The sequence below is a fragment of the Podarcis cretensis genome (assembly GCF_951804945.1).
Source record: "Podarcis cretensis genome assembly, chromosome: 8".
In the NCBI taxonomy this organism is placed as follows: domain Eukaryota; kingdom Metazoa; phylum Chordata; class Lepidosauria; order Squamata; family Lacertidae; genus Podarcis; species Podarcis cretensis.
This window is the reverse complement of record NC_137177.1, coordinates 84,898,971-84,919,681: the sequence shown is the minus strand read 5'-3', so window position 1 is coordinate 84,919,681 and position 20,711 is coordinate 84,898,971. Positions and strand designations below refer to the sequence as shown.

The following is a 20,711-nucleotide window of genomic DNA, read 5'->3' as shown; positions in this document are numbered from 1 at the left end:
GAAACGACCCTGATGCTGGGAAAGATGGAGGGCACAAGGAGAAGGGGATGAGGTGGTTGGACAGTGTTCTCATGTTGAGCAACATGAGTTTCACCAAACTGTGGGAGGCAGTGGAAGACAGGAGTGCCTGGGGTCATGAACAGTCAGACACGACTAAATAACAACCAGAAAAAGAACAACATTATGCATTGTATTAAGAAAGGGGTATTGCCTCTGGTAGGGTACACATCCTGCTCCTTTTGGGGTAGTTTATCCATTCTGAACTCATTCTGAACTCAGCTCTCACAAGTAGAAGCTGTCAGCATGCTAGTGTTGCAGCAATAAATCTGCTAGCACATTTGCAAAGCTAAGCAGAGTCCAGTATGGTTTCCAATTGGAGGGGAAACAGCCTTTTGAGATTCCTGCATAGCAGGGGGTTGGACTAGATGACCCTTGGGTCCCTTCCATGCCGGCTTTCTAATTCTGACTCTATGACAGCATCCACACCCCCGGAAACGGCTTCAACTGGCCTACTAAACCAAGTGACGCAGCTGATGTTTCACAAACCCTCAGTGAGTCAATTAGGGATTTTCCCTGCGTGCGAAGACAGGCTGTGTCTTCTAAAAAAACACATATTAGTCAGCCCAAACGAAAAGCCCGCCAGAGCCTTGTTTGGTCTGAGCAGCGGCCCGTCCAGTCCAGCGTCCTGTTCTTGCAGCGGTCAATCAAGCGCCTGCCGGGAGCAGAACGGGAGTGGGAACGAGAAGAATATCCCGGTCAAGGGCAGAGGCAGCTGGAACCAGGAACAGGAGCAGATGCTTTCACTTCCCCAGGTAGGAAATCAAGGGGAAGAGGCGCAAACCATCTTCCCGACACGCGGCTTCTCCGCATTCCGCTCTGCTCGAAGAGTGCGATTTCCAAGCCTGCCTGCGAAAGGGCGCCGCTCCGCGGGGAGAGGCGGTAGCTGCGCTCCAGCGCCTCGGGATTCCCCTCCGGGTTCCCCTCCCGCGACTCTCCCTGCCGCCGGCCAATCAGGACTCAGGGCGAGAGGAAAGGGGCACGGCGCGCGCGCTGTGACGTCACCCGGTCGAAGCCGAGAGCGGCGACTGAGGGTGGGGAGGGGGAGGAGCAAAGAGAAGAAGAGCTGGGAGGCGGGACACCCGCTTCCCCGCTTCACGCGATTAACGAGCGCCTTTAGGAGCCAATCGGAAGAGCGGTAGGATGAAGCGGGTCCGTTTGGCAGGTCCGCCGGCCAATAAGAGCTCGGAGCAGGCCAACCGGCGAGGCGCCGCCGCCCAATCGCGATCCGGAGGGCGGGTTAGGAAGCGCTGAGGCGGCTTCAGGATGCTGTCTACGTTTTGTGAGGGAAACGGGTTGAGGCGGAGAAGAAGTGGAAGGAGCGGACGAAGCCCGTGAGGGAAGCATTTGGTGGGTATCTGCGTCCCTCCGGGGCTGGAAATGTGGGGAGGGGCGCCGGTGTTTGTTCGGTTTTAGGACCCTCTTAATGCTCCGGTTGGGAGTCGCTTCAAACTCCCTTTCAGTTTTGTTCTCTAATGTTTTCACCTGTTTTCACCTTAAGGACGAAGGGCGGGCCATGCTATTGCTATTATACATATTCATATCATTTTAATAACCTTTTTGAATGTTTTAATTGTGGGTGGTTGTTTTTTTACTGCAACCCCCTTATTTTGTTCTTCCCGCAAAGCGCTTTCCCTCAGGCGGTGTATAAACTTTATGCAATAATTAAAATATTCTGCATTGTTCTATGATGATTTCATTCTATTCATTTATTACATTAATATACCGTCCTTCATAGATATTAATATAAATTAATATACCGCCCTTCATTATTTGAGGACATCCTTCTGCCTCCCCTCCCCCCCCCAAAAAAAAACCCCAACACCACTTTTAATTTCCTTGGAGAAAAAGGCGGGTTATAAATACAATAGGTATCTGTAATGACCCTCATCCTCCTGACCCTTCTTTAGGGTCGCCCCCTTTGACCCTCGCAAGGTCTCCTACTTAGTGCACGACAGCCCCTCTCTCTCCCTTGAAGGCCCAGAACAAGAGGCTGTTTATTGGAGAACCGGTTGGCAAAGCAACTGCGCATCGGAAAGCTACAAGCTCCGGCTAAAAAGCGGGTGGAGTCTTTGCTCCAGCCCCTAATAACCGGGGAGAGGGTTTTCGACCCATTACTACAACATAATAAAATAATAAAATACGATCTCTGTATGAGGAGGGAATGCTAGGCTTCCCTCCCTCTCTCCCTCCCTCTCTCTGTTTTTTTCCTTTTCCTCCTGCGATGAGGCTACATTTTAATATTTTAATGTTCCATTATTTTAATGTTGTATTTTATTTTTGTTTTTAAGTTTGTAATCATTCATCTTGTTTTTATTATTGCTTGTAAGCCGCTCTGAGCCCGGCCTTGGCTGGGGAGGGCGGGGTATAAATAAAAAATTACTATTATTATTGTTATTATTAGGCTTATGGGGTTGCTGACCCATCAGAGGCTGCTGAGTGCGCTGCTTGTTCCTAGGTAGCGATCTGCCCCGGCTCTTCCTCTCCTTGGTTTGACACCCATGTAGTGTTGCTGTTGTTTGTCTCAGTTATATTCCACTCAGAGGCAGATATGGTTATGTTCTCTTTATGCTTGGAACAATCCCGTGGGGTAGGCTAGGTTGAGAGGAAGTGACTGATATAAGGCTCATCTTGGCTGAGGCTGGGATTGTGTATGGGGACTCCTTTATGGAGAAAGAAAAGAGTTGGGATGCACATTTTGGGAGTGGGGATGTCCACCCGCCCTGCTTTCAACTTGGGTGAGTTTAAGGTTGCCTCCCCCAGCCCCAGACTAATCTAGAAGGGGTGATGGGGAGAAGCCCTTTTCTAAGGCAGGGGAGTTTTGATACTACGCTCTGTGTGTGATTTTTCTAAAAAAATAAAAATGTTTCTCATATTTCTCCCTTCACCACACACAAATTGGGTGTGTATTCTTTATCAATTTTATTTTAAAGCTTTATTTCTGTTAGGTACCTGTCGCTGAACAATCCTAAGCATGTTTACTAAGAAGGAAGTCCCATTGTATTCAGAGGGAGTTGCTCTCTAGTAAGCATGTGTAGGATTGCGGCATTAAACTGTGGAACGCAGCATCCCATATGTTTTTAAAAGATAAGAAAAGGTTCTCCTGTAACTATATAGTATGTGCAAAGCACTCTTAACTGCTGTAAAGTGTTGCTGTAATGAAAAATATTAAGCGTTTATATAGCACTCAGTGTGTTGTACAACAAGGCAGCAGGCTATCATTATTATTATTATTATTATTATTATTATTATTATTATTACTGAAGGGACGCGGGTGGCGCTGTGGGTAAAACCTCAGCGCCTAGGGCTTGCCGATGGCATGGTCGGCGGTTTGAATCCCCGCGGCAGGGTGAGCTCCCGTCTTTCGGTCCCAGATCCTGCCCACCTAGCAGTTCGAAAGCACCCTTAAGTGCAAGTAGATAAATAGGTACCGCTTTATAGCGGGAAGGTAAACGGCGTTTCCGTGTGCTGTGCTGTGCTGGTGCCGGCTCGCCAGAGCAGCTTCGTCACACTGGCCACGTGACCCGGAAGTGTCTCCGGACAGCGCTGGCCCCCGGCCTCTTGAGCGAGATGGGCGCACAACCCTAGAGTCAGACACGATTGGCCCGTACGGGCAGGGGTACCTTTACCTTTACCTATTATTACTACTACTACTTGCCACCAAAGAAACAAACATGATGTCCAGGTTTCTCACCTCCAACTCTTGTAAGTACAGGGTGGTGATGGTGCCAGATTTCTGCCCTGTGACAGCTAATGGCTAAACAGGAGATGATGTATTTGGGGAGGAAGTTGGGTCTGTGAGAGAGGGTTCACATTTGGTCATCCTCTCTGGCAGAAGAGCTGCATGGGGTGAATAATGCACACCTACCAAAGATATTTAGCCCTTGAGCACACATCCCCTCTCATTTCACAATGGTTTGAAAGTGGGTATGGGGATTATGGTTCCTGGTTGAGGGTGGGTCTGTTGTAGTCTCCTAACTTAAAATATTTGCATTCCCAAGAATTTCTTTTAAAATGTACAGGAAAGTGTCACAAAAGTACATTTTACTTTCCCCTACCCTTTTCTTTTAGTCACTGAGGATCTGATCAGTTGCCTTCACTCGAGTTCTGTACTGCTCTTTTTAGTCAGCTCGTCTCAGGTAAGCTGCCTTAGGGTTTCCTTTCAAATTGGTGTATTTGGAAATGCATGCTACTTCTGGAAGCATCTTGTGCTTCACATTTCACAAAAGAGGACAGAGTGCCATATGACACAGTCTCCTCATCCTTCAGCATAAACACAAGGCTAGGCATGGAGAAGGAGACCTAGCTGAGGGGAGAGTGAGAGAATTCCTCATGCACCTCATAGAGTTCTAGAAGGTTCAGTGACAATGGTCCATGCAGGACTATGTTGAGTCTATGGAAAAGAACAATGGCTTTGTCAATGTTTGTACTATTTCTAAAAAAAGAAATGTTGCCGCTTTCCTTCCAACTCTGTGTGAAAGCATAAATTGGCAAGCAGTGATGAGATTCACGGCTTGTCTGTGTTTCCTTTAAGCTCGTGGGCTTCAATGAGATGAAATTGGTTTCAGGGCAATTAGGCTGTCAAAAAGGCTGTTTGACTGCTGCTTAAACTCTTGGGACAAGAAGAGATCCTGCTGATAAGCACTAGGGGAGCCCTCTGTGAAAGGGATTCTGAGTAGGAAGGGAATGAGTAAGCATGCTTGGGAAACAAAAAGAGAGTGCCCTTTTTTCTCCCCTCCTTAGTTCCTTGAACAGCAGGGCGATGGCTGCCGTGGTGGAACAGGAAAGTGAAACCCAACTCTGCAACAATTGGTAAGAAAGGAAACTTGTTTGTCTCAGTAACTGCCAACTCAGTAACTGTGTGTATGCAATTGGGTGTATGCAATTGGGTTGGTTGATTAGCTCTGTTCCAGAACCATTGCTCTAATTTATCATGTTTACTTTACTTGTTTTAGTAAACAAAGCTAAGAACTTGGAAGTTGTCATCCTTGCTTAATATTTATTTGCAATTGGCATCCATTCACTGCTGCTAACGAACATGTGAAATGGAAAATTTTCAGCAGGAAAAATAATTTAAGAAATATTGTGTCCCAATCTGGGGTTGTTGTTTGTTTCTCCTCAACAAGCCACAATTGCTAGCCCATCTTAAGCAAATATTCATATTGGTTTATGGATTGTAGCTGGCTAGGGAGAAACAAATTGATCCCTGGTTTGGAAATAACAACAAATCATGGCTTTCTTATTTTCATACTTGCACTGACTGGAGTGATTGTACAGTATACATACACATGCTGCTCCTTCATGCTAAACCACAAGAAGCCAGAAATCCTGGCTTATGGTTGTGTGAGTGCTGATGCGGATGGGGGTGGGGGCGGCGGAGAGACTGGTTATGGTGGAGGATGGGATTAGTGCAGCTGACTTAGGAGCTGGTGTGTAATTGTGGCTTTTCTCTCCTTCACTCTCTGGAGATGTGAGCTTTGTCTCCTGAGAGAACATCCCTGCTGGTCCATGAAAGGGGGAATGAACTGAATAGTGCCCAAAAGACTGAGCTGAGGACTGCAAAATCCCTTACTGCCATATGCTTGCTCTGTGGACTGTGGCTGCAGCTTCAGTGCCAAGCGGATGGCAATATGAAGTAATACTGGTTGACCTTGCAGGGTTTGCTTGGGTTCGCTTTCTTTTAAAAAATCATTTCTTTTGCACCTTCCTCACCCAGCAGCTCTACTCCAAATCAGTGTTCTAAACTGCAAGTCCCTGTTATCTTTTGCACCTTGCCTCTTTTGTTTCCAGCAAAAAAGACATTCCCTTGGCAAACTTCACCATCCATGAGATCCATTGCAGTCGAAACATAGGGGTATGTCATATCTGCAAGGAGTCTTTCCCAAAATCAGAAATGAGGAGTCACCTGGAGCTGGAGCACACACAGGTGACAAGCAGCCCCTTTCCCCCTTTATGCAACGGCTTCTCCCTGGTAGGCAGGTTTAATCACACGCTGGTTTGTGTGTCTGTTTTTCAATCTCAGGTTGTCTGTAAGTGCAGCATGAAGATGGACAGTGGTCTTTTGCAGGAGCATGTGGTCAGTAAGCATATCATTGACTCATCTTTACCTGATGATGCAGGGTGGGACTAACAAAAACTGCAAGGAGTGGATTATGTATGTGAGCCTTCAGGGTATTAAGATTTTTTTTTAGGGCACTTGCACATGGTTCTTTGTGGAGGGCAACAGTCACAAGCAGGGGAGCTTTTCGTAAACAGAAAGAGAGTTGGTGGCATAGTGAAGGATCCAGGCTCTTCCCTACAGAGGAGAGGGGCCCAGAGATGGAGCTTCTTATGTGCCTATTAAGGGCTGCTTCTCTGGGTTGGCATTTTTACCAGCCTGCACTATGGCCCCACCTAGTGCTTTTTTTCTAAAAAAAATGTTTAGGGGTACTCTCATTTTGACTCAAGAAAATCACCATTTTATAGCTCCAATTGGGAAAAAATAAATACAGTAAATGGACAAAAGTACAAAGATTCACAAAATGTTTAGGGTTATGTGTACCCCTGCATCCCACCAGAAAAAAGCACTGGCCCCACCTAACTCGATATTAAAAATCCATTTCTAAAACGGAGGTTGCAAAGCAGCCATGTGTTGTGGATTGTGTGACTACACTGGTGTACAGCCAAGGAGTGAGATTGCAGCTCGCTCTTGGGATTTATTTTGCCATGTGTTCACCCTAATGGTCACTGGCCCCTTGCAAGTCTGATTCAGTGCCCTTGATAAACTGATGCTGGTATTCACAACAGCAAATGCAGCTCCTTTAAAGGTAAAGGGACCCCTGACCATTAGGACCAGTCGTGACCGACTCTGGGGTTGCGGCGCTCATCTCGCTTTATTGGCCGAGGGAGCCAGCGTACAGCTTCCGGGTCATGTGGCCAGCATGACTACGCTGTTTCTGGTGAACCAGAGCAGCGCACGTAAATGCCGTTTACCTTCCCGCCGGAGCAGTACCTATTTATCTACTTGCACTTTGACGTGCTTTCGAACTGCTAGGTTGGCAGGAGCAGGGACTGAGCAATGGGAGCTCACCCCGTCGCGGGGATTCGAACTGCTGACCTTCTGATCGGCAAGTCCTAGGCTCTGTGGTTTAACCCACAGCACCACCCACATCCCTTTTGCTCCTTTACACCATCCTTTACACCTTTACAGCTCCTTTACACCATCCTAATTGTGCAGGCTAGCTGCTCTTCAGGATGTTAAAACTCCATGCTTGTTCCTTCGACCTGTGCTGGCTGAGACTGATGACCAGACAAATGCAAAGAGGTTGCTCAGACCTTATGCACAATTTCCTTGTTGTCTTACCATAGGCTGCAGAGTGTCCCTTGCGCCCCGTGGCCTGCCAGCACTGTGATATTGAACTTGCATTCAACAAACTCCAGGACCATGAGGACTACTGTGGCGCTCGAACTGAGCGATGTAGCAGGTGCAGCCGCAACATTCTGCTCCGAGATCTGAAGGAGCACCCTGAGGACTGCAAGAGGGAGGCTGAGGAAGCAAGAGTCAGCCAAGCCCGGCCCTGCTTGAACTCCGAACCAGTTTTGCATAGCGTTCAGACAGTCAGGAATGTCCTTCATCAAGACAACTCTGCACGATCCCTGCCAAGGTTGAGCCGGTTTCCTGAAAGTAGGCTTTATAACTGTCTCTCGGGTGACCAGCTGCCCAGTGAGCGCAGCAGAAGGAACGTTGCTCTATCGCAGCCGGATCAGAATCAAGGTAATGGCAGCAAATGATCACTTTTAAAAAGAATACTTGGCATTTTACAATGTGCCCCCACCAGTGTGGTGTAGTGGTTGAGAGCGGTAGTCTTGTAATCTGGGGAACCGGGTTCGGAACTCCGCTCCTCCACATTCAGCTGCTGGGTGACCTTGGGCCACTCACACTTCTCTGAAGTCTCTCAGCCCCACTCACCTCACAGAGTGTTTGTTGTGGGGGAGGAAGGGAAAGGAGCATATTAGCCGCTTTGAGACTCCTTAAAGGGAGTGAAAGGCAGGATATCAAATCCAAACTCCTCCTCCTCTTCTCCCTCACACATTAGTGTTCAAGAGTGCATTCTCGGTTAATTGAATCTAACCTTTTTGTGCCCCTCTTCCCAGTGGCAAAAACCCTTCCCAAATTTTCATGCTGTGTCCTAAATTTTATCCTCTCTGGATATGTTTACATGGGCAGTTGGTGGATGGATCTTGGGACTGTTTAAATTCAACCAGCAGTCATTTTATTACTTGCTGGAAGATCCTGCTGCTGTTTCCTGGCAGCTAGGAGGGAGAAAAGTTGGCCATGCTAGCAGTTCCGAGGTGTAATGACTTCAGCCTTCTGGGGCAGAGAGACTGTTGGGTAGCTTCATCATAGTTCAAGTACACATTCCAGCCAGGGACGACTCCAGGAGAGTGCAGAGGGGATGTGGTATGTAGGGAGAATCCAGAGGATGAGCTAGGGAGGCTTGGAGGGCTGCATATGTCCCCCAGGCCTAAGGTCCCCCCCCCACCCTGCTTGGTGTATTGCAGATGCCCAAATCACCTGCCTTCAGGGGGTGTTGGCTCTCCTTCTCTGCCTTGCTTTCTTGAAATACAGTTTCCAGCAACCTTTCTGCATGTTCTGCAAAATGTAAGCCCATCTTTGGGTATGTTGTGCTGATCTTCTTTTTACAAATGGAAGGTCAGACAACGATCATGATGATGGTCTGCCTTTGTTTCTAACATTTGGTTATATTTTGTCCCATGAAGTCCACCTGGAAAAGATGACAGCCCCCATGCCTTTCGGTGGAGAGCCAGATTGCAACTTGGATTACCTGCTGGCTCTTAGCTTGCAGCAGGAAAACAGCTCTCATGAGCACAGTGGCACACAGATCCGGAGGGATCTCTGGAAAAATATCTGCCCCGCCAGAGCTAAAGCAGCCGAGGACTTTGTTGACGCAGATGACCCCGATATCTTCTCTCAGGGTTTGCTGGCACCTGCTAATAATGCTTTAAACAGGCCCAAAGGTAAGTAAACATTTGCTGTTGCTCAGAGTCATTGGTTGAGGTGCTGCGATGTCATAAAATGGTTGCAGGCCGAAACCATTAGGAGAATGTTGTAAAGGCTTTGGCTTCTGTGAGGGGTGCAAAAGTGCTGCCAGGGTTGGAAGGGGAGGACCCGAGGGTATCTCGGTTCTCAGAAGGGACAGGCGAGATTGCCTGTGTTTCGTTGGCATAATTTTGTCTTTTAGTGCTGCTTGTAATATATATTTTTATGTAACATTTCCCCCAAAAAAAGTATTTGTTGTGTGCTGACATGGTTGTAAACTGCTCTCAGACTTGTCTTGAAAGATGGCATGCCTGCATGCATGCATGCATACTTATTCATTCATTCATTCATTCATTCGTTTATTTAAAAATGGATTTTGTAGAGGTGCTGGTAGGACTTAAAGTTGAGGTTTTTTTTTTTACCAATTTGCCCAATCTTAAGCTTTGTGGAAATTACTGTGTGAGAAATCTCTTGATTTCTGCACAGATAATGAAAATAGGGCCTTAAGCAATGGGGGGTGGGGGTGGAGGGTGGAATGAGTGGAAAAGTACTGAAAATCACTTTTTCTCTGGAATGAGATGGAACTTCTTGACCTTGAGCAGAGGGAGCTTGAGTTTGTCGAAGGCTCTTGCGAAATCCCCCAACCTGAAGAATGCTCTGAGTATTCTGATCCCTCCTTCCTTCTTTTTTACCGAAGTGCCCTGAAGTAAACTTTTTGCATCAGAGAGTTAATTTACTAATGTGGCTAAATGTTTGGACTTTAGCTCTGTAGAGCTGGGCTGAGGTCTATTCTCGGCTACAGATTTGCTGGCTGACTCAAGGTAACTCATTATCAGCCAGTGGGCTTTATAAAATGGGAGGAACAGTCACCTGCCTCCTCGGTTGTTTGACAGAGGTTGTGTTTGTACAGCGCCTTACATATGAGTGTGACTGATAGAAATTCCAAAGAGGTGGCAGCTAGATGAGTTATGTAACCTTGTCCTTCCTTGCTTTGCAGCTGAAACACTGCTGCCATGTGAGTTTTGTGAGAAGCTGTTCCCTGAGGAAGATCTAATCCTTCATCAGGTTTTGTATATATCACATATTTTTTTCATGCTGTTAGAAGGGCGAAATTGGCAGATATGCAAATGGGGCAGGTGGTCCTTTCTTATGGCTTCCCCAGTGCACTGAAGGCAAAGTTGGGTAGTTCATGACAACTAGGCCAAAGCTATAGCTATCTGCTTTGGAAAGAGGTTTGTCTATCTGTTCCCCTTGTGTTCAGATGCCTCTTGTGATAGCATTGCTGCAACGGTTCACGAGATGGAGGATCCAGTTTTCGTCTTGTGTATGGATACTGTTGGACACCATTTTAAATCCAGTTGGTGGACTGAACTCCAAGCTGCCCTGATTTGGACAACTCTGAAGATACTCTTGCCCATTTTGGCACGATGGTTCCTGAGCTTGAGGACCAGATTTTGGTCTATGTTTGGATACCAACAGTTGTCCACCAAGGGTACAGTTTTCTGGCTGCAGGGAACATACTGGCAAAGTAGCACCCAGCAGGATTAAACCCTCCTACAGTGGGTTTGGGGAAGAGATGCAGTCTCTCCTTCCTCCACTCAACCATATAGGGTTGAAAATGTTGGCGACAATATCGCAAGAGGCGTCCTAACACATAGAGAACAGTCAGACAAACCTCTTTTCAAAACATAAAGTACTGTATTATAATGACTGTGTTTTTAGTTGTCAGCTGAAGTGTCTGAATTATCATCTTCAGAGACACTGTCATGAAACAAATCTGAGATTTTCAAAAAAGCATTCTGCGAGGCTTTCTCCCCAAATTATCTAGATTAGTAGATGATGATGCAAAATTGAAACAGCAAACTCTTCTTATGATTGGAAGCAAAAGGGGTGTGTACAATCTCATCTTTAAAAGCAGGTATTTCTGATAGAAACTGAAAAGCAGTGTCTGTTCCTGGGAGTCACCTGTCCTGTTATAGCTTTGCTGGCTGTGTCTGATATGCTTGCTTGCCTTGTGTTGTGGGGATCTCTAGAAGAAGGAAACTAATGTAAGCCCCCCCCCCCCCCATTTTCTATATAACAGACTGGCTGCAGTCCTGTCAGCGCTTTGGCATCCTTCAGCAAGAGAAGCTCTTTTGTCCCTCAGGCTGAGCGTCTTCAGGATCTCTGGGAACAGCTGCAGAGCAGTCAGTCTGCTGGCAGCAGGGAAACGGTTCCTCTGCAGCATGACTCCTCCAGCAGCCTCATGCTCCCTTGTGAATTCTGTGGCGTCCAGCTGGAAGAAGAGATCCTCTTCCACCACCAGGTGCAGAGAGCTTGCCTTGAGTTTGTCCCTTGTGGCGGGTGCGCTGCAGGCAAGCCAACTCACTCCTCCTTTGGGAAGGGCCCCCAAATAACCGGCTTTGTTTATTGATCCAGGACCAGTGTGACCTGCGCCCAGCCACTGCCCCCTCAATAGGAAGAGCCCCATCACAGCAAGGGACTCCAGCTGTGGATAACTTGGAGAGAACAAGCTCGCCAGATCTGCCTAGAAGACGCATCCGGCATCAAGGTATTGTCATTGGCAAGCCAAGCAGGTTCTCAGGTTAAGAGCTCAGGAGAGCAGAGGAGGAGGAGAGCCTCTTTGCTGCCCACAGCAGGACAGTTCTGGAAATGGGGGATGATCCAACTCGTGTTTGCCAAAGGGCATCTGTGCACCTTCCTTCCAGAGACTTGCCGTTTCATTGCACTGCGGTAGAGTAATATGCAGGATTGTTCCCATTCCTGCTTGTTGTGGTGCTTGGTGTATCTCTATACTTGCAGCCAATGGACATGCAACCCTTTGAATTAAAGCCCAGAGGATTAAATTTTCAAGGAGTTGATCTTGTATAGCGTGGCAGCACCTGCGCTTTGGAACATCCTGCCTAATTGATATTAGGCGGGTGCCCTCACCGTATTGTTTTGGATGCCTGCTAAAAGCATTTATTTCAGCAAGTCTACACAAACATATGATTTTGTTATGTAGATTTGTTTTAAAGGTTTTACTGATTTTTTTAATCTGTTTTAATTTATTGTTTTGTGTAAGTTTTTCAAAAGCTTTGTGGATTTTAGCTCTGTTTTTATCTACAGTTTGTTTTTGTTTTTAATTACACACCACCTAGTTGACTCTTCAATTAAGTGCTTTATAATTCTTTCTAAATAAAATTTTGAGTGGCTGGACAGTGTTGCTGTTCATCCTCTTTGAAGGTGAACTGTTTGTTGGCTATAGTGCCTGGGGCAGTTTTAACATCAACCAGCCTGTGCAGCTAGTTCAGGTCATCTCTTGGGGCCAGATCCAGCCTGCTCCATATCTCTGGCCATTTCTCTCCAGCGTAGTTTCTCACTTTCTTTGTTTCCTGCTTCAGGGGAAATCTCACCTCAGTACCTTGAGGAGTTCAGGCAGCAGAAGCCTCCCTACCCCATCAGAGGGAATCCCTCCCGCAACAACTTGGTGGCTGCCAGACACATTCAGCAGGCCCCTCCCAACAACACAAGAGACGACAATCTTGGGCCTTCAGAACGAGGCAAACCCAAGGAGCTGGGTATTGGTGGTGGTCGTGGAAGAGTGCTGAGTGACCATGCAGCTGCCCCCCTCCCCACCAGGCGCTGTCCCTTCACTGTCTCTCCTAGTGGCTATGTGCCCAGCTTCCCTGTCACAGTTCCAGCTAGGCCCAGGTAGATGCTGGTTGCTTGAGGAAGGGGCTGTTTATCTTGTTAGCAAGCTACAAATCTGTTTCTTGCCTGTAAGTTAATGGCAGAACCAAATTCTCGGTAGTACAGAACTTCCTGGTGTGAATCTCCTCCCACTTCCTCCCATTGGCAGGACCATGTGGACGTGGTGGTGTTTGAGTCCTGCCTGTTCCCCACTAACTGGTCTTGAGGGGAGCTGTGCTCTAACTTCTGTGCACCATCCTGGGTTTCCTCTGAAAATACTTTGTGGGGGCTTTTGCTCAGGCGGTTTTTGACTGGAGGCAGTAGCAGCTCCTCTGTGATCTCTTGAAGAGGTTCTTTAAGAGTTTTAAAGACTTTCTTGTTACAGTTTGCACTGCTCTTGACCATTAATTCAAGGACTGTTTGGTAGATTTGTAGTTTTGCTTTGTTACAAAATCCTAAAACAAATCTTGAACTACTCTGGGAGGGTTGAGTCCTGAAAGTCATGTTAGAAACCTTTTAATAAAGTTGCTTAATAATGTTGAAGTGAAGGAAGTTCTAGATTCCAATGGCAAATGTTGCCTTACCTCTTTCTCTCTCCCCCCTTGCTCCCACAGCTTGAGAAGAGAAGGTGTCAGGAGTCCTGCTAGCCCTTCCCATTACAACAACACCAAGGTAAGAACTGTGGCGGGCTCCAGTTCTCTCTTCAGGCTCATGGTTCTCTGCGAGTTCAAATAATCAAAACTCCTGCGCTGACGCATATACATTTTTAGGGCTGTCACCCCAACCCCAAAGAAATCATAGGGTGCATTCCTAAGGTGGAAGCAAAAACCAGAGGTACTTCAACTGCCTCATCCCAAAGGCCCCTGTTGGCCTCTCATCAACAGGACAGAAAATTGTTGCCATTTCCCTCCCTGCTCTAAATCTCTGCCAGGGTTGGGAGTGTGTTGGGCTATTGAGTTAGCTTTGGATCCAAGCTCTTTCCTAGTTGTCCTTCTCTTTGGTCCTGTCTGCATCAGTTCTGAGACCAGTTAGGGGTTTCTATAGGGGCTGAGAGGAGAGATTCAACATCAGGTGAGGAAGACCCAACATATCCTACGGGCCATATCATTGCAGTCCTAGTTGATCAAATTAGTTAAAATCAATTGTTTGTTTATACATAAATGCACATACAAGTAGGGCAGGAAAAAAGCACACTTTGTTTCAGATGTTATATTTTTGAATGCTGTGTGCCATTTTAGAGGCATTCCTTGCTGTGTGAATGTGAAGAGTGCCTCTCTTAAGCAAAAAGGAATGAAAGCGCCCTTTTAGTGTGTTAAAGCTTTTTCTATCAAAGTCTGCAGCCACATATTCTGCCTCTGAAGTCTTGAAGGGGGCACTGAAGCTATCTATCTTGTCTTTCAATCATCTGGCTTCTGTGGTCATTCCAACACTGGACCCATGCACTCATTCATACCTTTGCAACTATGACGTTCAATAGTTTGCTCATTTTTAAAATGCAAGTTGAGATCTGTGCCATCGTACCTTACTTTCTGTATGATTTTTCTGGACTCCCATAGAACCAGGACATGGCTGTGCATATGCTTTGAAGTTTGAGCTGTAGTTCTGACAAGACAATGCCACAGCACTTCTGAATGGGGAGGAAAATTCTAGTTGATTGCAGATTGCTCTGTCTCCTTCTTGCTGCCCAGATACTGCCCTCCTTCAATTCCTGCCATTCTGTTTCGCAGGTGAAACCGTGGCAAGCTGAATCGGACTAGCCGGACAAAGAGCAATAGGGAAAGGGCCTTCCCAGGGCAAGTGGGTTTGCCTTTGCTTCTTCTGTTCCCTCATAAGGTCTGGCTGCAGTAGGGCTGGTTTCAGTGTGACACTGATTTAGCAGTGGGGGGTGGGGGAGAGGGATAGGGAGGTGGGTGATCATAACCACAGCTGCAGGCCAGAGAAGTGGTGGCAGGAACCCTTCTCTCCTGATTTAGGGCTGCTTTTTTTTAAAATGTGCAATGTCCTTGCGCTCTGAGGTAAGGGCCAGGGTGTGTGTCTGTGGGGGGGGGGGTCAGATTCAAATGTGTCCTATAGTCAAAACAACTGAGCTGAGAGTCTCATAGAAGTTCTGCTTAAAATGCTCAGCTTGAGGCGTTGTTCATGTGCAGCGCCGTTAATGACACATGGGATTGTGTGTTTTAGACTTGTGGCTGGCCTAGCAGCTACCTGGCAAAGCCTTGTGAGGAAGCCTGGGTTGGTTGCTGCTTTGGCTTAAGCTCAACTTATTGGGCTTCTTAACCTGTACTTTTGGTGCTCTAACTGCACTTGGCAATCTATTTCCCCAGTCAGGAGTGTGTAACCAAATGGGAGGAAGAAGAAACACAGGGAAAAGCCATAACATTTCATTATTCTGCCACTGTGTGTGTGTATATAGCCTATCTTTAATACCAGAAGTGCCCAGTTTCATTTCTGTAAAAACAACAACAAAACCAAGACAGGCTTCTGTTCTTTCTCTTTATGCTGATTATTCTGCTATACTGGAGACTGTCTCAAATTTCTTGTAATAAACTTTGTATCTCGTCGTTCTTGCGTCCTGTGTGCTAGCAGAGTTTTCGTCATCCTCCACCTGTTTTTAACTCTGCTTCAAAATTTACTGAATAGATTGAGATTTGAACTCAAAACCAATCCCCCCCCCAAAGTACCATTTTGTTAGATGACACATATGAAAATATAAACCAGAGGAGCAGTTTCTCAAACTGCAGCAGTCCCTGCTGTGTCCTCATGTGACCCACTGCTCCATCACTTGCCCTCCAAAGAGGCGTATGGTCTCTGCCCGAGTTACTTCATTTAACAAGCACCCTTGAAATGATGGGCTGGGCTCCTTACCATTGTGCACTTGAAAATTCAGAAGTTTGGGAAGGGAAAATCACCACTGTTCTCTTTACAGTAATCCCACAATTTACGCATATCTAACTTGTGAGCATTCAGATTTATACACTTGGCAAAAAAATTGAAAAGTGAGTGGGTGTCAGGGGGGGATGACTGCCTCTCCCCCTGCACATACATCCAGCCACATTGCAGGAGGGGTCGTGCTGGGTGCTGCTGTGCCAGGGCTACTTGTGCTCACCTCTCCTGTGCTATAATAATAATAATAAGGTAAGGTAAAGGTACCCCCCTGCCCGTACGGGCCAGTCTTGACAGACTCTGGGGTTGTGCGCCCATCTCACTTAAGAGGCCAGGGGCCAGCGCTGTCCGGAGACACTTCCGGGTCACGTGGCCAGCGTGACATCGCTGCTCTGGCAAGCCAGAGCCGCACACGGAAACGCCGTTTACCTTCCCGCTGGTAAGCGGTCCCTATTTATCTACTTGCACCCGGAGGTGCTTTCGAACTGCTAGGTTGGCAGGCGCTGGGACCGAGCAGCGGGAGCGCACCCCGCCGCAGGGATTCGAACCGCCGACCTTTCGATCGGCAAGTCCTAGGCGCTGAGGCTTTAACCCACAGCGCCACCTGCGTCCAATAATAATAATAATAATAATAATAATAATAATAATAATAATAATTTTTTACAGTGGTACCTCGGGTTAAGAACTTAATTTGTTCTGGAGGTCTGTTCTTAACCTGAAGCAGCACTTTAGCTAATGGGGCCTCCTGCTGCCGCCGCTGCGCCACTGGAGCACGATTTCTGTTCTCATCCTGAAGCAAAGTTCTGAACCCGAGGTACTATTTCTGGGTTAGTGGAGTCTGTAACCTGAAGCGTCTCGGGTTAAGAACTTTGCTTCAGGATGAGAACAGAAATCGTGCTCCGGCAGTGCGGCAGCAGCAGCAGGAGGCCCCATTAGCTAAAGTGGTGCTTCAGGTTAAGAACAGACCTCCAGAACGAATTAAGTTCTTAACCTGAGGTGCTAATGTATTAAATACAATAGTCTACTTTTGTCCCCCAATACACCAGAGGTCAGTGGTGGTTAGGCCCCTGCCATCACCTCCCACACCACAGCTGCTGCCGCCTCTACTGCATTATGGGAAGTAGAGGCCTGAACCACATGCCCCTCACTTGCAGAAGTCAGTTTGGGGAGGTGGTGGCATCAGCAGGTTCAAGCTGCCATGTTGTTTCAAAATGGTGTCCAAACAGAGCCCCAAACTCACTCCTTGATCTTGGTAAAACAAAAACAAAAAACCACACAAAATAGGGCAATGATATTCCTACGTTGCAGGGGGTTGGACTAGATGACCCTCCGAATCCCTTCTGATCCTACAATTCTATGAGAACTGCCAAAATCCCCTCATCTACAGAGCCCTGGCTGTGAGATAGTGGAGGATGCAAAAAGGACGGTAGAAAAACAGAAGAGCTGCTCCTGCTAGCACTGAAGGCTATAATAGCTCTGCTCACTGCTTAGACTGCTCTATTAATGCAGCTAAAGATCACCCTGAACTTCCTCTGGAAGAACTCTGGGTACATGAAAAGTCTAGTAACAGAATTCAAAGTATGACAGAGCCTTTGGCAGTAGTTAGTTACAGATCTTTGCGCACTCTGTAATTATTTTCAGTAGCCAAATGACAAAAGGCAGCCCAGCTCTAGTCTCCGCTCTCAGCAACTAGCTTGCCATTTTGGCACATATTATGTGTTGCAAAGGGCTTCAAGGTGGATTTGGCAAATGCCCAGCCCCTCCTTTCTTGACTTCATAGGGACTGGTCCAGTTAAGTTTGTACAGATACATAAACAGTTATCACAATCAACAATGCTGCTTTGAAAGCCTGCACAAAAGAACTGGGTGGGAAGTTTGTCGTTCTGCCCCTTGAGGCATTTCTGGTTCTAGTGATTCCTAGTGCCTGGGTGAAGGTCAGTGGAAGCCTGTGTCACACAGACATGCTCTAGGCCCAGCTGATCAAATATAAAGCAGCTTTAAGGACACTTCCACCAAAAGTAAGCATTTATTAAATACAAGAAAAGCCAAAGAGACTTCTGAAAAACAAGTGGCAACTAACCTTGCAATGTTATTTCCAGGGGCAAAGCACTGTGGTGGGTTTACGGAGGAAAGCTAAGGTTGTATCTGATATAGTTGAGAAGGGACAACAGTTCTAAGGGGAGACCTTCGCAGTAGAATCGAGGTGTGGAAAGCAGAGAATAAATTAACAAAAAAAAAAAAAAAAGGCAAACAAAACACACTTGTCAGCTTGGTAGCTCATCTCCCTTGGGCAGAAGGAGGAACTTGGGAGCCCCTTCTGCACAAGAGGAATGGCATCCCTTGGCTCACTTTTCCCTTTTGTACAAAATATTTACACGTTTGCTGTAATTAAATACAAATTAAAAACTACAGTGCTTTAAACCCATCTCCAAATGAGCCAGAGATCAGGCAGCCTGCAATTCGTCATCTCAAGTAGTTTTAACTTTCTGTAGGTGAATGCAGCTTGGAGGTCACAGGGTTGCTGTTTCCAGGCAAAAGATTAAGGAGCAGACAAGTAGTAAGATTTCCCTTTTAGCCTGGATATTTCGTACCTGACCAAGAGCACTTAAAACAGGTTAACAGTGTGTAATAAATAGCAAAACAGATGCCTCAACATAAGCTTAAATGCCTCAACATCCATATTCTCTGCTGTTGTTAGGACAGCTTTACATTCGGAATGAATATTCAAGTTAAAAATAAAAAGTCACAACCCAGAGTATTTAGTGAGAGACACTCTTACTGCAGACTATATAGTCAATGTTCGTACAGTGAACAAGAACCAATTTGATGGGTTCTGGAAGTCCAGGGCAGATTTCTTTGCCACTTGCTCAGTCTTAGCAGCACCCTTTAACTTGTCCCTACCTGCTCTTCCAAAATAGGAATCCACAACGCAGATGAAGGGCTTAAGATTTGGATACAAAATGTTCCCAAACAGAAACTCCATTTACGCCGGGCGGGGTGTAAACACCATGGAGGACATTTTGTTTTGTTAAATGCAACCATAAATAGTTGGAATAAATATACATCAAGTCACTTTACAGCACACATGCTTCTGGGCCGAGGGGTGGAGACTCCCAACGTCCCTACGTCCTCGAGGAGGAAGCAGCAGGAACGGCAGCAGCAACAGCTTCCTCATATTCACAGCTGGCAACAGAAAGGCCTGTGAGGTATTTGACTGAGCGAGAAGTTCCCTTAAGAGAAAGCTGGGCAATTCCAAAACAAAACAAAACCAGCCAGATTTTGGTGAAGCTCAGCCCAGCATGTCCTTCACGTGACATTTGTTTTTCATCTGAACCCATTGTGCCCACTTTGGCCAGAAAATGGCAAGGCTCAAGAGCTGAGAGTGATACCTAAATAGGTGTGAGTTCTTCTCTGACAATGGAAGTTGGAAGCCAAGATCTAACTCTAAAAACAGTCACACTCTTCCTTTCACACTCTTTCCCGAGCTCCTTCCACACACCATGCAGCCCAAATAATTACCAGTATTCACAGTTATATACAATAAATACAGCTGTTCCGTTGTCTCCCGCCAGGCCCTAGCTTATAGCCTGCAAAACTGTGGGCGAGGCTTTCGCAGGCCAAAAAAACAAGATTTAGAACCAAGTACTGGCACTTAAAACTCCTACATAGCACTGCAACTTGGGTTTGAAGGCAACCCGGAAATGGATCAATCCAGCAACACTACCTTCTTCAGGACCCACAACACTTCATATTAGTAAAGGGGGCGGGGAAATGTGTCTGCTTGATGGGTCTTGAGGCAGGGTGCACCTTGCAACAGGCCCATTCCATCCAGCTCTGCTCTTGTGTAGCTCCCTTTGTGTAGGAACCCAGTGGAAAGCCCAATGAAGCAAAAAAGAAAGCCACAAAACAGCAAGACAGAGTGGATCGTGCCTGTAGCTTTCCCAAAAAAGAGTAAAACATTACCGCGGAAGTCAGACGCTTTTCATCTCCCCCACTTTCTGGATGCAACATTTTAGTAATAATAATTTCCGAGTGATCATTTCTGAGTACAAAAACGTTGCAGAGTGTCCACCGGCTTTGCTAACTGTAGAAAGCCAAGAGGCAGGGCCAGTGGATTTTAGCCACTGAACCATGTCCGTGTATGTGCAAAAGAGTAATTCATACTTGTAGTGTGATGGAACCCAGAAACTTGTTTCTACAGAGCCTCTCTTTAATGAAACGTGTGAATTGACAGGATCCTCGCCACCAAAACCTGGAGGTGTGGAATGCTGTGAAGTGGCCACCCGCATACCTGGCAGGAAGGGGAAATTTTCAGTCATTGCCCCAGTGAGGATTCTGTTATGTGTCAATGGTTTCTGTGTGGCAGCCGCTCCATTTTTGCACTCAGAAATGATTGCGGGGAGCACTCGGCGTTGGAAGCTTCATTAACTTCCCGTTCAGTGATTAGCACTCTTCTAATTATGAAAGAAAGGTAAGGATCTCAAGGTTTGTGAACATCAGTCTGTGTACTAAACTTACCCTAGAAATATTTCACAAACAAGACAACCCATCCACCACAAAAGCCTACAAGTATGAAATGGAAGCCTCCCTGCAAGTGCCATTGCAGAGGCAAAGGTTTGGAGGAAAGAATCAGCCTTCGACTCTCGCCTTGTCGCTGTTCGGTGTCAATTTTCAGCTGGGCAGGAGCCTCTTCCAAGGACTTCTGCAGAGACGTCCGTTGCCTAAAGATGTGCAGCAGCTCAGCCGCTGAGAGGGTCTTCACGGTAGTGGATGGCGTACCGGAGTTTATCCAGCATTATCTCCAGGGAGGAGTATTGAGGAAGTTTGATCATGAACATGCAGGTTTCAACACGAATGTAGCGCGAGTCTGGGGAACCTACAAAGAACGGCAGAAAAGAAGAGGCAGTTAAATCTGCTCCATAGGCAGTTAAATCTGCTCTTGGTACCTTTAAGACATTGATTCTAAACTCTGAAACCAGAAAACAAAGAGATCTGGAGGGAAACTAGGGCAAATATATGGCAACTCCCATATATAAATGATGCTTCAACACCTGAGCTG

General features: G+C 46.6%; 2 protein-coding genes and 1 long non-coding RNA gene across 8 annotated transcripts in view; 2 read left to right on the top strand and 1 right to left on the bottom strand.

Moving 5' to 3' along the window:
- Positions 1-17,897, top strand: part of LOC307222290 — a 100,990-nt gene extending 83,093 nt beyond the window's left edge. For both annotated transcript variants that reach the window (XR_013841725.1, XR_013841726.1), the window contains exon 2: positions 16,649-17,897. This is a non-coding gene — a long non-coding RNA (uncharacterized lncRNA). The remainder of the gene's footprint in view (positions 1-16,648) is intronic.
- Positions 609-15,330, top strand: TRAFD1 (TRAF-type zinc finger domain containing 1). 2 transcript variants are annotated; one of them, XM_079987027.1, is made up of 13 exons: positions 609-812; positions 4,129-4,196; positions 4,801-4,869; positions 5,848-5,983; positions 6,080-6,133; positions 7,405-7,810; positions 8,818-9,075; positions 10,095-10,162; positions 11,181-11,402; positions 11,516-11,648; positions 12,481-12,790; positions 13,384-13,441; positions 14,497-15,330. In XM_079987027.1, exons 3-13 carry the CDS (start codon positions 4,820-4,822, stop codon positions 14,524-14,526), a joined length of 1,725 nt encoding a protein of 574 aa, XP_079843153.1. In that variant the 5' UTR covers positions 609-812; positions 4,129-4,196; positions 4,801-4,819; the 3' UTR covers positions 14,527-15,330. The 2 variants fall into 2 exon arrangements, with proteins under 2 accessions (XP_079843153.1, XP_079843152.1); XM_079987026.1 differs by lacking the exon at positions 609-812 and adding an exon at positions 1,291-1,405 and having other exon boundaries at positions 4,128-4,196.
- HECTD4 (HECT domain E3 ubiquitin protein ligase 4) overlaps positions 17,660-20,711 on the bottom strand; it is a 117,366-nt gene continuing 114,314 nt past the window's right edge. For all 4 annotated transcript variants that reach the window (XM_079986632.1, XM_079986635.1, XM_079986634.1 and 1 more), the window contains exon 76: positions 17,660-20,528. In XM_079986632.1, the coding sequence (XP_079842758.1) occupies positions 20,392-20,528 (137 nt within the window). In that variant the 3' untranslated portion in view covers positions 17,660-20,391. The remainder of the gene's footprint in view (positions 20,529-20,711) is intronic.